Here is a 13,905-nt window from a genome sequence, read left to right as displayed (position 1 = left end):
GCCTTCTTGTTCTTGCTGTTGTTGTTGTTCAGTCGTTAAGTCGTGCCCGACTCTTCGTGACCCCATGGACCATAGCACGCCAGGCCTTCCTGTCCTCCGCTCTCTCCCAGAATGTGCTCAAGTTCATATTCGTTGCATCGGTGATGCTATCTAGCCATCTCATCCTCTGCCATCCCCTTCTCCTTTCGCCTTCAATCTTGCCCAGCATCAGGGTCTTTTCCAGGGAGTTTTCTCTTCGCATTAGGTGGCCAAAACATTTGAGCTTCAGCTTCAGTATCTGCCCTTCCAATGAGCACTCAGGGTTGCTTTCCTTTAGGATTGACTGATTTGACCTCCTTGCAGTCCAAGGGACTCGTAAGAGTCTTCTCCAGCACCACAGTTCAAAAGCATCGATTCTTCGGCGCTCAGCCTTCCTTATAGTCCAGCTCTCACAGCCATACGTTACTACTGGGAAAACCACAGCTTTGATTAGACGGATCTTTGTCGGCAAGGTGATGTCTCTGCTTCTTACTATGCTGTCTAGGTTTGCCATAGCTTTCCTCCCAAGGAGCAAGCGTCTTTTAATGTCATGATTACAGTCACCGTCTGCAGTGATCTTGGAGCCCAAGAAAATAAAATCTGTCACTGCTTCCATTTCTTTCCCTTCTACATGCCAGGAAGTGATGACAGCCACTAAAAGTGGACGAGAGTTGGTGAGACTTCTGGGACTGTCTTGCCTTGCTCGGTGCTGAGCACCACCCCCAGAGAGGCAGAGCAGAAGGATCACCGTGTTTATCCCCAGTAGCAAAAGGAATGGTTCAGTTCTACTGATTCACAGCACCTCTTCGTGCACAGAGTGGTTTCAAAACTATTTCCAGGCTCAGTTCTTTGCTGGACAGGGATAACGTAGCCACAGTATTACATGCGCTTGGAACTTCCCGATTAGACTACTGCAATGCACTTTAGGTGGGGCTGCCCTTGAAGATTACTTGGAAGTTGCAGCTAGTGCAAAATGCAGCAGCTAGACTGCTGACTGGAACATCTCACAAAGATCAGACAACACCTGTTTTAAAGTAATTGCACTGGCTGCCAATACATTTCCGGTTGGAATTCAAGGTTCTAGTGATGACATTTAAAGCCCTAAGCAGCTTGAGACCTCGATATTTGAGGGTGCACCTCCCCTTATATATGCCTGCCCAAGGTCTGAGATCTGTTGGAGGGGCCCTCCTCTGCGTCCCACCAGTGCGAGATGTATACTACAGTGGGGCGTGGGAGAGGGCCTTCTCTGTTGTGGCACCCCAGTTGTGGAATGCCCTCCCCTTGGAGACCCGACTGGCGCATCCACTGGTTTTATTTCGGTGCCAAGTAAAAACATTTTATTTATTTATTTATTTCTATACCGCCCAATAGCCGAACCTCTGACTTTTTTTTTTTTTACCAAAACATGGCTTTTTACTAAAGCCTTTGAGAGCTAAATGCGTTCCCTAAAGTAGCACACCATTTTAACAATTTTGCTGTTTTAGATTTTAATTAGTATTAGCTTGTTTAATGGTTTAATATGTTTTTAGCTGTTTAATTATTTATTGTTTTATACTGCTTTAAATTGATTTTATCTGTATGCCGCCCTTAGATCTTAATGATACAGGATGGGATACAAAAGTTTTAAATAAATAAATAAGTTTGATGTACCGGTTTGGACATTTTAAAGCCCTTCACAGTTTGGAGCCTCGATACCTGAAGAATTACCTCTTCCTATAAGGATGTATGAGCTCCTCCTGACATCAACTGAGTGCCTCTGCAATTTGAGACATGGAAGGTAGCTACAAAGTATTTTTTACTGCTTCCCCCACTCCCCAGTCATGAAACACCCTCCCCAGAGAGACATCTACTTTGATGTCTTTGTGGCACCAGACACAGACCTTCTTAATTTTCCTAGGCCTTTTAAACAGATCCATTTTGTAACTGCTGCATTTTGCTGAGGCCTTTTGGCTCTGTAAAGATTTTGGGTGGCTCTCAGGAAGCCTTCCTTTTGCCTTTTGCTGACTCTAAAATTTATTTATTTACAACATTTATATACCCCTCCACATCTGGACAGATTCCAGAACAGTGAATAACAGATAGAAGATAAGATAAAAGAATAAAACTCCATGATGACGATGATTAGAAACAGAATTCCGATAAAACCGTGGCTGGTCAGTCAGTCAAGGAGGCTTCCTGAAATAAAGATGTTTTCAGGAGGCGCCAGAAAAAGCACAGTACTGGTGCCTGCCAGACCTCCAGAGGCAGGGAGTTCCATAGGAAGGGGGCCACCACACTGAAGGCTCTTCTCTGAGCAGACTCCAATCAGGCCACAGGTCTGTGCAGAACTACCAGGTTGCATGTGATACAGTTGTTCGGGTTACATGTGTCAGGGTTGGATCGGAGCCCATAGAGCCCCAAAGCAGGTCTGATTCTGAGGAAGAGATAGAAACCATGGGAGAGGAACCTGCGCACTGTTCAGAGGCACCGCCAGAGGGAGAGCCCCTCCCTGCTCACATTCCTGAGAGTGGTAGCGACCCAGGCAGGCAGGGGGAGGGACAACTGGAGCTTCGGGACACAAGGCACCGGCGCAGGGACAAGTGGGAGATGGAGGGTGCCGAGAGGAGGCACTCAGACCGCTTGGAGCGACGTCAACAGCTGCGCCCCGATGCCCCATGAGAAAGGGGTGGACTTTTGCCTCCTAGCCCTTAAGTTCAGAGGCTTCCCACCTTTACCTCCAAACGGAGATCAACTGATTCACTAAGGCTAGAACCCCAAGTAGGCAGCTCTCTTAAGTTTCCCTCATTAGGCTTCTGCAGTTAGCATCTGTAAGCGTCATTAGGTTGAATGGAATTAAAGCCTTGGAAAAGAGCCCTATCATCTGTGTGTTGATTCTGGCTACTTGAGGATTTCAGAAGGCAGCAAGAGTGCTCCTGACAACATGCCGTTATTAAGAGGTTTTAAGATTGTAATTTTAAATGGTTGGTCCAGCTGGTGGGGTGTGATGCAAGAGCAGGGGAGGCTTCTGCTTTTATGCCCTGTTTGTGGGCTACCTTGGGGTATCTGGCTGGCTGCTGAAGGAAACAGGACAGCTGACTAGAGAGGGCTTTGGTCTGATCCAGCACAGCTATTGTTACGTGATGTGTTGTGGAGGGGCTGTGGCTCAGTGGCACAGCCCCTGCTCTGCATGCAAGAGGCCCCAGGCTCAACCTGTGACACCTCCAGTCAAAAGGATCAGACTGTGGAGAGCCACTGCCAGCCCAAGAGGACAACAGACTCCGCTCCACAGACAAGTCGTGACTGACCCAGTAGAAGTCTGTTCCCTTTGTCCCCATGCAATCTATTTTTTTTAATGTGGCCAGATTTAGGCCAGGTGGGGTGAGCTACAAAACTCCAGCCAGATAAAGAGAAGGCCAGCAACGCCCACTTACCAAACGTCGTCTTCTCAATCAGTTTGCCTGTGTCCGAGAAGTCATCGGTGGCTTTGCCGAACAAGCCACGAACCGTATAGGCCTTGGGAAGGGACGAATACATGGAATGAGGCGTTTATAGCGTGAAAGCACTCCACCAGAAAGCCCCACACCCCCTGGACTGCAGGGTTATCACCCGATACAAGGCAAAGACACTGCACTCCGGCCGAGACAGTCAACAATTCTGGCAAACAGCTCTTGTAGAATCAATCACACAACTGCAGACTGAAGGTCAATCTCCAGGCTGACATACACAGAGACTAACTCCCGTAAAAATGGCAGGATCTTTTATGCACAAAACATCCACAGAAGACCCAGTATTAGGAAATCCTTCTGTTTTAACTTCTTTTTGACTTCTTTTTATAGTTGTTTTCAAGTGGCAAGACTAGTTGTTGCCGAGAGATTAAGGGTGTGATCCTATCCATTCAGTGATCCATTCAGTGCAATGGGACTTAACTCCCTTACCTGGGAGTTAAGTCCCATTGCACTGAATGGGACTTGCTCCCAAGTGATAGGACCGAACTGTGCAAGAGTGCAAGCTACAAATCGAAAAGATGCCAGTTCGAATCTTCCCCTAGCATGAACTGACAGGGTTGCCTTGGGCAAGCCACTCCCTATCAGCTGCAATTTGGCAATGTGTAGATAATCATACTGGTCTACTTTACAGGGTCATTGCAAGGATTATGGAATATGATGTACTTTCAACACTTGAAAGTGCTACATGCATGCTCAGTGTTATCAAGCCAATTTTAGGTAATCAGTTCTGTTTGGAGGCTCACTTTAAACATCCAAGTATTTTCCTTCTTTTTCTTGTATCCCCCACCCAAGTAAGATGACACCATCCAAATCACCGCTTCTTTGCCCAGAATTTCAGACATGTGCCACAATCGCGATCATCAAATTCTGCTGCCCTAGCTCCGAAGCGACAAGAGTTTGATGTCTAAATCCCATCTGTTCAATTTTATTTATTTATTTACAATCTTTATATCTCACTCCACATCTAACAGATTCCAGAGCAGTGAACAATAAGAAATAAAACGGTAAGATGACAAAAAAGAATAAAACACCATAGTAAAATTATTCTTTTTAAAAACAGAGGATCAATAAAAACCATGGTTGATCAGTTAAGGAAAGCTTCCTGGAAGAGAGCTGTTTTCGGGAGGCACTAGAAATAACCCAGCATTGGCACCTGCCTGACTCCCTGAGGCAGGGAGTTCCATAGGAAGGGGGCCACCATGCTGAAGGCTCTTCTCCAGGTGGGCTCCAGTTGGGCCACAGGTCCATGTGGAACCACCAGGAGCATGCCCTCTGATGACCTCAGTTACCAGTCAGGTTGGTAAGAGAGAAGGCGCTCTCTCCGGTATCTTGGTCCCAAGTTGTTTAGGGTTTTGTACAATAGTACCTGTCAAGAATGATGGCCTGTTTTCTACCAGAAGATTAGGTCAGGCTGTCACGTCTGATGTAACCACCTGGGATTGGGTATTATCTGGAGGCTCTTCAGCCCCTTTGCTCAAGGCCAGGCACAGTCCCTGCTAACTGGGAAGTGAGAACAGCTGGAGTTGGTGGGGAGTTCCAACCTCTCGGAGGCCAGGGTGGCCCACCCAGGGGCCAAGCCAGCAATTAGCTGAAGGAACATCTGCCCTGGGTTGCCAGGGCTGGGCTTTAAAAGAGCGCTGACGTCGAGGCATGGGATCTCCCTTCGTCCTGGTGGTCCTGGACCTGCAGACGGCTGGTTGCTATCCGGGGAGACCATACTTAGGTATGCACGGATAGGTCAGGTAGATGTATTATTTTGCTTGGGCGTGCGTTCATGAAGCTCTCTGTATACAGTTACGCGATCTGGCTTTGTACCCTCTTGTGTAACTTGCTACTTCCATTCTTCCCTTTCCCTCTACCCTTTTATTTGATCTTAATAAACCTTTACCCAACCTTTAGTTGGTGCGATCTCTCTGCATAACCTCAGTGCTAATTTCCATGCCTCTTGGCTTAAGAGGATGGCTACTGGGTATTTTGGGGGACTGAAAGGCCAGGTTTGGCCAGTCCTGTTTTTGGGAAGGGGATCCCGGGATCGGGTCCTGAGCAGTCCTCCCTCGCAGAGAGGTTGGGGCTGGTCCCAGCAGCTGGGATCCTCCTTCCCTTCTCTTCCCAGTACCAAAACCTTAAACCTGGCCTGGTAGTAAACAGGCAGCCAGTGCAGTTCCCTCAGCAAAGGAGCTGCGTGCTGAAAAGGGGCAGCTCCTGACAACAGCCAAGCTGCTTCATTCTGCACTAGCTCCAGCTTCGGGACCAGCCTTAAGGGCAGCCCCATAGAAGTGCATTGCAGTAATCCAGTCTTGCGGTTACTAATGCCTGTACCACAGTGGTCAAGCCATCCCTGTCCAGGACTGGCCATAGCTCATAACCAACCAAAGCTGGTAAAAGGCACTCTGACCCACCATGGCCCCTTGGGCCTCCCAAGTGGGAGATCTAGGAGTACCCCCAAACTACAGACCTGATCTTTCCGAGGGAGTGCAATTCTGTCCAGAACAGGCAATGAGCCTATCCCCCGGACCCGAGAACCATTCACTCACAGGGCTTTCTTCTTGCCAGGATTCAGCTTCACTTTATTGGTCCTCATCCAGCCCATTACCGAATTTGGTGTAGAAATTATTCTACACCACCAAGGCAAATCTGATCTCCCTTCACTTCTTTCCAATCAGCATATGTCCCAACATGCCCACCTCACACGTGCCACCTCTCAAAGTGCTCCACCTTGGATCAGAATAGCAGCATTTGCTCATAAAAGATACTTACCTAACTGTATGCATATTGAAATAAGCAAAATGTTGTAGCGTGGAAGAATTCCTGTTCAGGATTCCAGCCATTCTATGCTCCTTCTTCCCAGATTTCTGTCCTACCCACCCACCCACCCGCCAACCAATATTCCATGGCCACAGAGTTCACTCAGACCTCACTGAGCTATGTGGGGGGCTTCTCCCCCTTAGGATTATTTTCTCCCTTGAAGATTTTTTTGTACTACCGCTGTACAATGTACCAGGTTGGGGAAGGGGCTGCTGGCGTATGCTATATGTGCAGACTTGTAGGGTGGAGTCGCCCTCCAGATTTTTGTCCTACAAGTCCCACCAGCCCCAGCCAGCATAGCCAATGGCGAAGGATGATAGGAGTTGTAAACCCTTGAGGTTCCCCCAAACCTGCCACTACCTCCCTCTTGTGTGTGGGTGGTGCCATTTTGGCAACATGCACAACAGCACTTATACTCCGAACATCGCAGATAGAAGGAATGCCGCTTACCCTGGTGAGGTGAGCGTTGTACCAGTCTGTGAGCAGCTTGTTGCCACGACCCACCCCGAGCACTGAAAGATAAAAGGGAAGGGGGTGAGAAAGAGGAGGGGCGGCTTTCAGAGGTCACCTTTTTCTGACTGCAACTTCTGGGCGGGAGGACTACAGGAGGAGGATGGGCGAGGGGGGGCGGGTGAAATAAATTGTTCTCTGTAGCTTGTTTGCCTGATTGTCTGATGGGAGCACAGTAGGTTGTTTTGCTTAACCCCCTACCCAGTGTGGTGCAGAGAGCCAGTGTGGTGTAGTGGCAAGAGTGTTGGACTGGGAGCCGGGAGATCCAGGTTCTAGTCCCCACTCGGCCATGGAAGCTCACTGGGTGACTTTGGGCCAGTCACACACTCTCAGCCCAACCCACCTCACAGGGTTGTTGTTGTGAGGATAAAATGGAGAGGAGGAGGATAATGTAAGCCGCCTTGGGTTCCTTGCAAGAGGAAAAAAGGCGGGATATAAATGCAATAATAAATAAATAAATAATATAATACCCAGTGTAGCTTGCCACCCACCGTGGGTTAGCGTGACGTGTGAACAGGCCCACTGACTCAGCCTAAACCAACTTTCCCCAACTTGGTGCCCTCCAGATTTGCGGGACTACAACTCCCAGCATGCTGGGAGGTGCAGTCCAACACCACTGGAGGACACCAAGCTGGGGAAGGCAGGTCTAGCCAAACAAAGGGTCATTGTGAGGATCAACGGGGGTGGGGAAGAGAGCCTTGGGTAAAACAAGATTAAGGCAAGCAGCCGGATTAGGCATGTCTATGGCAGGGGTTGTCAACTTGTGGCCCTCCAGATGTTTTGGCCTACAACATCCATCAGCCCTAGGCAACAGAGTCAATGGTGAGAGATAGTAGGCGTTGCCAGCCAAAATATCTGGAGAGACACAACCTACCCAGCCCTGAACTGTGGCAAGCGTTACTGTCCCCACGGAAAAGGCCACAGAGGTGCGCTCTCACTCTCTCTTAATTACTTACACACACACGTTAATAACTGACTGACAAGACTTGGGTCAGTGACTTATTTATCTAGAAATGTCTATGATGGATGCATTTCGGAAAGGATCCAGAACCCAACTGAAGACCCCACACTTTATTGACCCGGGCAATAATTCTGACTGAGCGCCATGGGATAGTAATAAATGTCTAGGGCAGCCTTCCCCAGCTTCCTGCCTTCCAAACGTTTTGGACTACAACTCCCAGCATTCCTCACCACTGGCCATTTTGACTGGGGCTGATGGAAGCTGACATGCAAAACATCTGGAGGGCACTGCGTTGGGGAAGCCTGGGCTAGCGCATCTCTGACTTACAAAACACGCCAGACGACTTCGTATCTAGGCGATGACCTGCTCCAATTTTCAGATGGGTGAATACTGGTCCAGAAACTGCATAGAAAATCAAGATACACATGCAGAACTCGATCTCACTGACAGTGCACGATGCAGCCATCACATCACCCCAAACCTTGATCAGCCTAAATCACGGGTTTGAAAACCCACTTCAAAACATAGTTTCCAGGTCTGGTTTGCTGGGCGATTGCAAGCCATGGTTTGTCAATTTGGGCATCACATCAAACCATCATTGAGCTTCCTTAGCCGTGGTTTGGTAAGATGTCTAAATTGAGCCATTCATTTCAAAACAAATCAGCATCACCCATTGTTTAATTTTTTATGTTATCTAAACAGCTGTACTCTGCCTTGTGGTTTTAAAAGATCCATAAAGTCACTAGCAAAATAATGCTATGTTCTGTTATTTATTATGTTGTGTTTATGTCCGATTTAATTCTGTACTGTGGTTTTAAGAAATATTTTGCTAGTGACTTTATAGAACAATTAAATCCACAACAAAATAAATAGCAGAACACACCAGAAATGAGAAAAGCAATTAGCTTCAGCAGCAGCAAACAACTAATGGGTTGTTAGCAAATCAAGAAAATGTCAAGAGATTCCTGAAGGCTCTCTGAAAAAGCACTGCCTTTGCCAAACGTCTGAAGAACAGCAAGAGAAGAAGAGCAAATCTCTCTCCCAGGAGGAGTTCCATAAACTTGGTGCCACTCCTGATGAGGCCAGGTCTGGAGCAGCTTCGCCGCAAATCCCAGCGGTGATGGGAATCATAGTAGGACCACCGAGGAAAACCATAACATGTAGGCTGGCTCTGTTCTCATTCCCTCCAGAATGCCAGATTTTTCTCTGCATCTTACCTAGCGGGTGGTCAGCCAGTACAGGAACCCGAGTAACAGTCATCATCAATTCCTTCCCATCTTTCCCTTCCACCGTGCTGGGCAGGAAGCGAACGTGCTGTTGCGGTGCCGGTCGCTCTAACAAGTTCAAGTCTAAAGACAGAAAATAAAGGAAAAACGTATTTATTTTTTAAACGTTTTAACCAACTCAGATTAACGCCGTTAAGGCATCTCTTCCATTGTTCAAATGCACGGGAATTGCTCCCGGGACACTAGCATCTTTGCTCCTGTTTAGAAATAAAGATATGGCTTAATGCCAGCACAGAGAAGGAAATTCGACCCCCATCCTTGGTTTAGCTGGCAAGAAAATGGCCTTCCAAAATGAACCAGTGCTTCTTTTCCCATGACAGGTTCCAAAATAATATGTCCCAGATCCATAGCTTTAATATAAAAGCAGTCTAGTTTCTCTCTAGACTAGTTCCAGTCTAGTGGTCTCTTGGGGGCCCTGGCCTGCAGGGGGCCCTGGACATCCGCCCCCAAGTCCCACCCCAGCGGCACCACTGGATCTCTGGGTGGCCACTTGGGGGCCCTGGACATCCGCCCCCAAGTCCCACCCCAGCGGCACCACTGGATCTCTGGGTGGCCACTTGGGGGCCCTGGCCTGCAGGGGGCCCTGGACATCCGCCCCCAAGTCCCACCCCAGCGGCACCACCACCCGCAGAGCAAGTGATCGGGCGCCCAGCCTGAAGGGGAGGCGGGGGCCGGGGCCGGGGCCGGGGCCGTGGGTGGGGGTCAGCGCGGCGCTCCACGCAGGCAGCCCCCCGCCCCCCCGGGTCACCTTTCAGCAGGTGGGTCTCCACCGTGTCCCGCACGAGGTTCCAGGCCACGCCGGGGGGCTTGTAGACGGCGAACAGCCCCTGCAGGGCCGCCTTGGCCGCCCTCATGGCGGACGCGGCTGCGGCTGCGGCCTGCGGTGCAACCGCTTTCCCGCTCCCCCGTCGGGGCGCCGCCATATTGAGCCCGTCCCTGAACACGGTCCCCCCAGAAACACGCACCACACGCTAGCGAAGGGAAGGGCGGGCGGCTTTGGAGGGACGGGGCGGGCTTGCAGGCTTCCCCAGTCCGGCCCCCGGCCGCAGATGTGTCGGGCTGCAAATCCCGTCATCTCCGGTTTGCCTGGTGAACGGGAGTTGTGGCCCAAGAACTTCCGGAGCGGGACATCAGGCTTCCCCCCGCCCCTGGGATGTGCACATGGATGTAGAGGGGGACAGGTGGGGCTGATGGGCCCTGCTGGCTGGGGCTGATGTGAGTCGTGTCACCTGGGGGACACCAGGTTGGGGAAGGGGCTGCTGGCGTATGCTATATGTGCAGACTTGTAGGGTGGAGTCGCCCTCCAGATTTTTGTCCTACAAGTCCCACCAGCCCCAGCCAGCATAGCCAATGGCGAAGGATGATGGGAGTTGTAAGCCCCCCCCCCAAAAATCTGGAGGGCTACAAGTTGCCCCCTTGCTTTAAATATAGCGTTTAAGGCGCGATCCTATGCAGGTCTAGACAGAAGAAGTCCTACAAGTCCCATCAGCCCCAGCCAGCATAGACAATGGTGCAGGATGATGGGAGTTGTAAGCCCCCCCCCAAAATCTGGAGGGCTACAAGTTGCCCCCTTGCTTTAAATATAGCGTTTAAGGCACGATCCTATGCAGGTCTAGGCAGAAAAAGTCCGACAACTCCATCAGCCCCAGCCAGCACAGCCAATGGTGCAGGATGATGGGAGTTGTAAGCCCCCCCCCAAAATCTGGAGGGCTACAAGTTGCCCCCTTGCTTTAAATATAACGTTTAAGGCACGATCCTATGCAGGTCTAGGCAGAAAAAGTCCGACAACTCCATCAGCCCCAGCCAGCACAGCCAATGGTGCAGGATGATGGGAGTTGTAAGCCCCCCTGAATCTGGAGGGCTACAAGTTGCCCCCTTGCTTTAAATATAGCGTTTAAGGCGCGATCCTATGCAGGTCTAGACAGAAAAAGCCCCACAACTCCATCAGCCCCAGCCAGCACAGCCAATGGTGCAGGATGATGGGAGTTGTAAGCCCCCCCCAAAAATCTGGAGGGCTACAAGTTGCCCCCTTGCTTTAAATATAGCGTTTAAGGCGCGATCCTATGCAGGTCTAGACAGAAAAAGCCCCACAACTCCATCAGCCCCAGCCAGCACAGCCAATGGTGCAGGATGATGGGAGTTGTAAGCCCCCCCCCCAAAATCTGGAGGGCTACAAGATGCCCCCTTGCTTTAAATATAGCGTTTAAGGCACGATCCTATGCAGGTCTAGACAGAAAAAGCCCCACAACTCCATCAGCCCCAGCCAGCACAGCCAATGGCGCAGGATGATGGGAGTTGTAAGCCCCCCCCCAAAATCTGGAGGGCTACAAGTTGCCCCCTTGCTTTAAATATAGCGTTTAAGGCGCGATCCTATGCAGGTCTAGACAGAAAAAGCCCCACAACTCCATCAGCCCCAGCCAGCACAGCCAATGGCGCAGGATGATGGGAGTTGTAAGCCCCCCCCAAAAATCTGGAGGGCTACAAGTTGCCCCCTTGCTTTAAATATAGCGTTTAAGGCGCGATCCTATGCAGGTCTAGACAGAAAAAGCCCCACAACTCCATCAGCCCCAGCCAGCACAGCCAATGGTGCAGGATGATGGGAGTTGTAAGCCCCCCCCAAAATCTGGAGGGCTACAAGTTGCCCCCTTGCTTTAAATATAACGTTTAAGGCACGATCCTATGCAGGTCTAGGCAGAAAAAGTCCGACAACTCCATCAGCCCCAGCCAGCACAGCCAATGGTGCAGGATGATGGGAGTTGTAAGCCCCCCTGAATCTGGAGGGCTACAAGTTGCCCCCTTGCTTTAAATATAGCGTTTAAGGCGCGATCCTATGCAGGTCTAGACAGAAAAAGCCCCACAACTCCATCAGCCCCAGCCAGCACAGCCAATGGCGCAGGATGATGGGAGTTGTAAGCCCCCCCCAAAAATCTGGAGGGCTACAAGTTGCCCCCTTGCTTTAAATATAGCGTTTAAGGCGCGATCCTATGCAGGTCTAGACAGAAAAAGCCCCACAACTCCATCAGCCCCAGCCAGCACAGCCAATGGTGCAGGATGATGGGAGTTGTAAGCCCCCCCCAAAATCTGGAGGGCTACAAGTTGCCCCCTTGCTTTAAATATAACGTTTAAGGCACGATCCTATGCAGGTCTAGGCAGAAAAAGTCCGACAACTCCATCAGCCCCAGCCAGCACAGCCAATGGTGCAGGATGATGGGAGTTGTAAGCCCCCCTGAATCTGGAGGGCTACAAGTTGCCCCCTTGCTTTAAATATAGCGTTTAAGGAGCGATCCTATGCAGGTCTAGACAGAAAAAGCCCCACAACTCCATCAGCCCCAGCCAGCACAGCCAATGGTGCAGGATGATGGGAGTTGTAAGCCCCCCCCAAAATCTGGAGGGCTACAAGATGCCCCCTTGCTTTAAATATAGCGTTTAAGGCGCGATCCTATGCAGGTCTAGACAGAAAAAGCCCCACAACTCCATCAGCCCCAGCCAGCACAGCCAATGGCGCAGGATGATGGGAGTTGTAAGCCCCCCCCAAAATCTGGAGGGCTACAAGTTGCCCCCTTGCTTTAAATATAACGTTTAAGGCACGATCCTATGCAGGTCTAGGCAGAAAAAGTCCGACAACTCCATCAGCCCCAGCCAGCACAGCCAATGGTGCAGGATGATGGGAGTTGTAAGCCCCCCTGAATCTGGAGGGCTACAAGTTGCCCCCTTGCTTTAAATATAGCGTTTAAGGCGCGATCCTATGCAGGTCTAGACAGAAAAAGCCCCACAACTCCATCAGCCCCAGCCAGCACAGCCAATGGCGCAGGATGATGGGAGTTGTAAGCCCCCCCCAAAAATCTGGAGGGCTACAAGTTGCCCCCTTGCTTTAAATATAGCGTTTAAGGCGCGATCCTATGCAGGTCTAGACAGAAAAAGCCCCACAACTCCATCAGCCCCAGCCAGCACAGCCAATGGTGCAGGATGATGGGAGTTGTAAGCCCCCCCCAAAATCTGGAGGGCTACAAGTTGCCCCCTTGCTTTAAATATAACGTTTAAGGCACGATCCTATGCAGGTCTAGGCAGAAAAAGTCCGACAACTCCATCAGCCCCAGCCAGCACAGCCAATGGTGCAGGATGATGGGAGTTGTAAGCCCCCCTGAATCTGGAGGGCTACAAGTTGCCCCCTTGCTTTAAATATAGCGTTTAAGGCGCGATCCTATGCAGGTCTAGACAGAAAAAGCCCCACAACTCCATCAGCCCCAGCCAGCACAGCCAATGGTGCAGGATGATGGGAGTTGTAAGCCCCCCCCCCAAAATCTGGAGGGCTACAAGATGCCCCCTTGCTTTAAATATAGCGTTTAAGGCGCGATCCTATGCAGGTCTAGACAGAAAAAGCCCCACAACTCCATCAGCCCCAGCCAGCACAGCCAATGGCGCAGGATGATGGGAGTTGTAAGCCCCCCCCAAAAATCTGGAGGGCTACAAGTTGCCCCCTTGCTTTAAATATAGCGTTTAAGGCCCGATCCTATGCATGTCTAGACAGAAGTCCTACAAGTCCCATCAGCCCCAGCCAGCATAGACAATGGTGCAGGATGATGGGAGTTGTAAGCCCCCCCCAAATCTGGAGGGCTATAAGTTGCCCCCTTGCTTTAAATATAGCGTTTAAGGCCCGATCCTATGCATGTCTAGACAGAAGAAGTCCTACAAGTCCCATCAGCCCCAGCCAGCATAGACAATGGTGCAGGATGATGGGAGTTGTAAGCCCCTCACCCTCACACACGCACCCCCCTGGAGGGCTGCAAGTCGCCACCCTGCATTACATGCGGCCTTCAGCAATCCCACGCGCGCTTAGACC

At 50.5% G+C, this 13,905-nt stretch overlaps 1 protein-coding gene across 3 annotated transcripts in view; it reads right to left on the bottom strand.

The window, feature by feature from the left end:
• Positions 1-13,905, bottom strand: part of TRUB2 (TruB pseudouridine synthase family member 2) — a 24,814-nt gene extending 10,909 nt beyond the window's left edge. For 2 of the 3 annotated variants that reach the window (XM_084820688.1, XM_084820689.1), the window contains exons 1-5: positions 9,814-9,940; positions 8,997-9,128; positions 8,107-8,181; positions 6,759-6,820; positions 3,429-3,510 (exon numbers count right to left, since the gene is read on the bottom strand). In XM_084820688.1, coding sequence (XP_084676814.1) covers positions 3,429-3,510; positions 6,759-6,820; positions 8,107-8,181; positions 8,997-9,128; positions 9,814-9,919 — 457 coding nt within the window. In that variant the 5' untranslated portion in view covers positions 9,920-9,940. Of the gene's footprint in view, positions 1-3,428; positions 3,511-6,758; positions 6,821-8,106; positions 8,182-8,996; positions 9,129-9,813; positions 9,941-13,834 lie in introns of those variants that run through there. The other variant, XM_084820690.1, reaches the window with a different exon arrangement.

Source organism: Heloderma suspectum, chromosome 14 (genome assembly GCF_057233095.1).
Source record: "Heloderma suspectum isolate Gila_16-S chromosome 14, 16-S_ref, whole genome shotgun sequence".
NCBI classification, from domain to species: Eukaryota; Metazoa; Chordata; class Lepidosauria; order Squamata; family Helodermatidae; genus Heloderma; species Heloderma suspectum.
The sequence above is the reverse complement of the archived record's forward strand: the minus strand, read 5'-3'. Positions and strand labels throughout refer to the sequence as shown.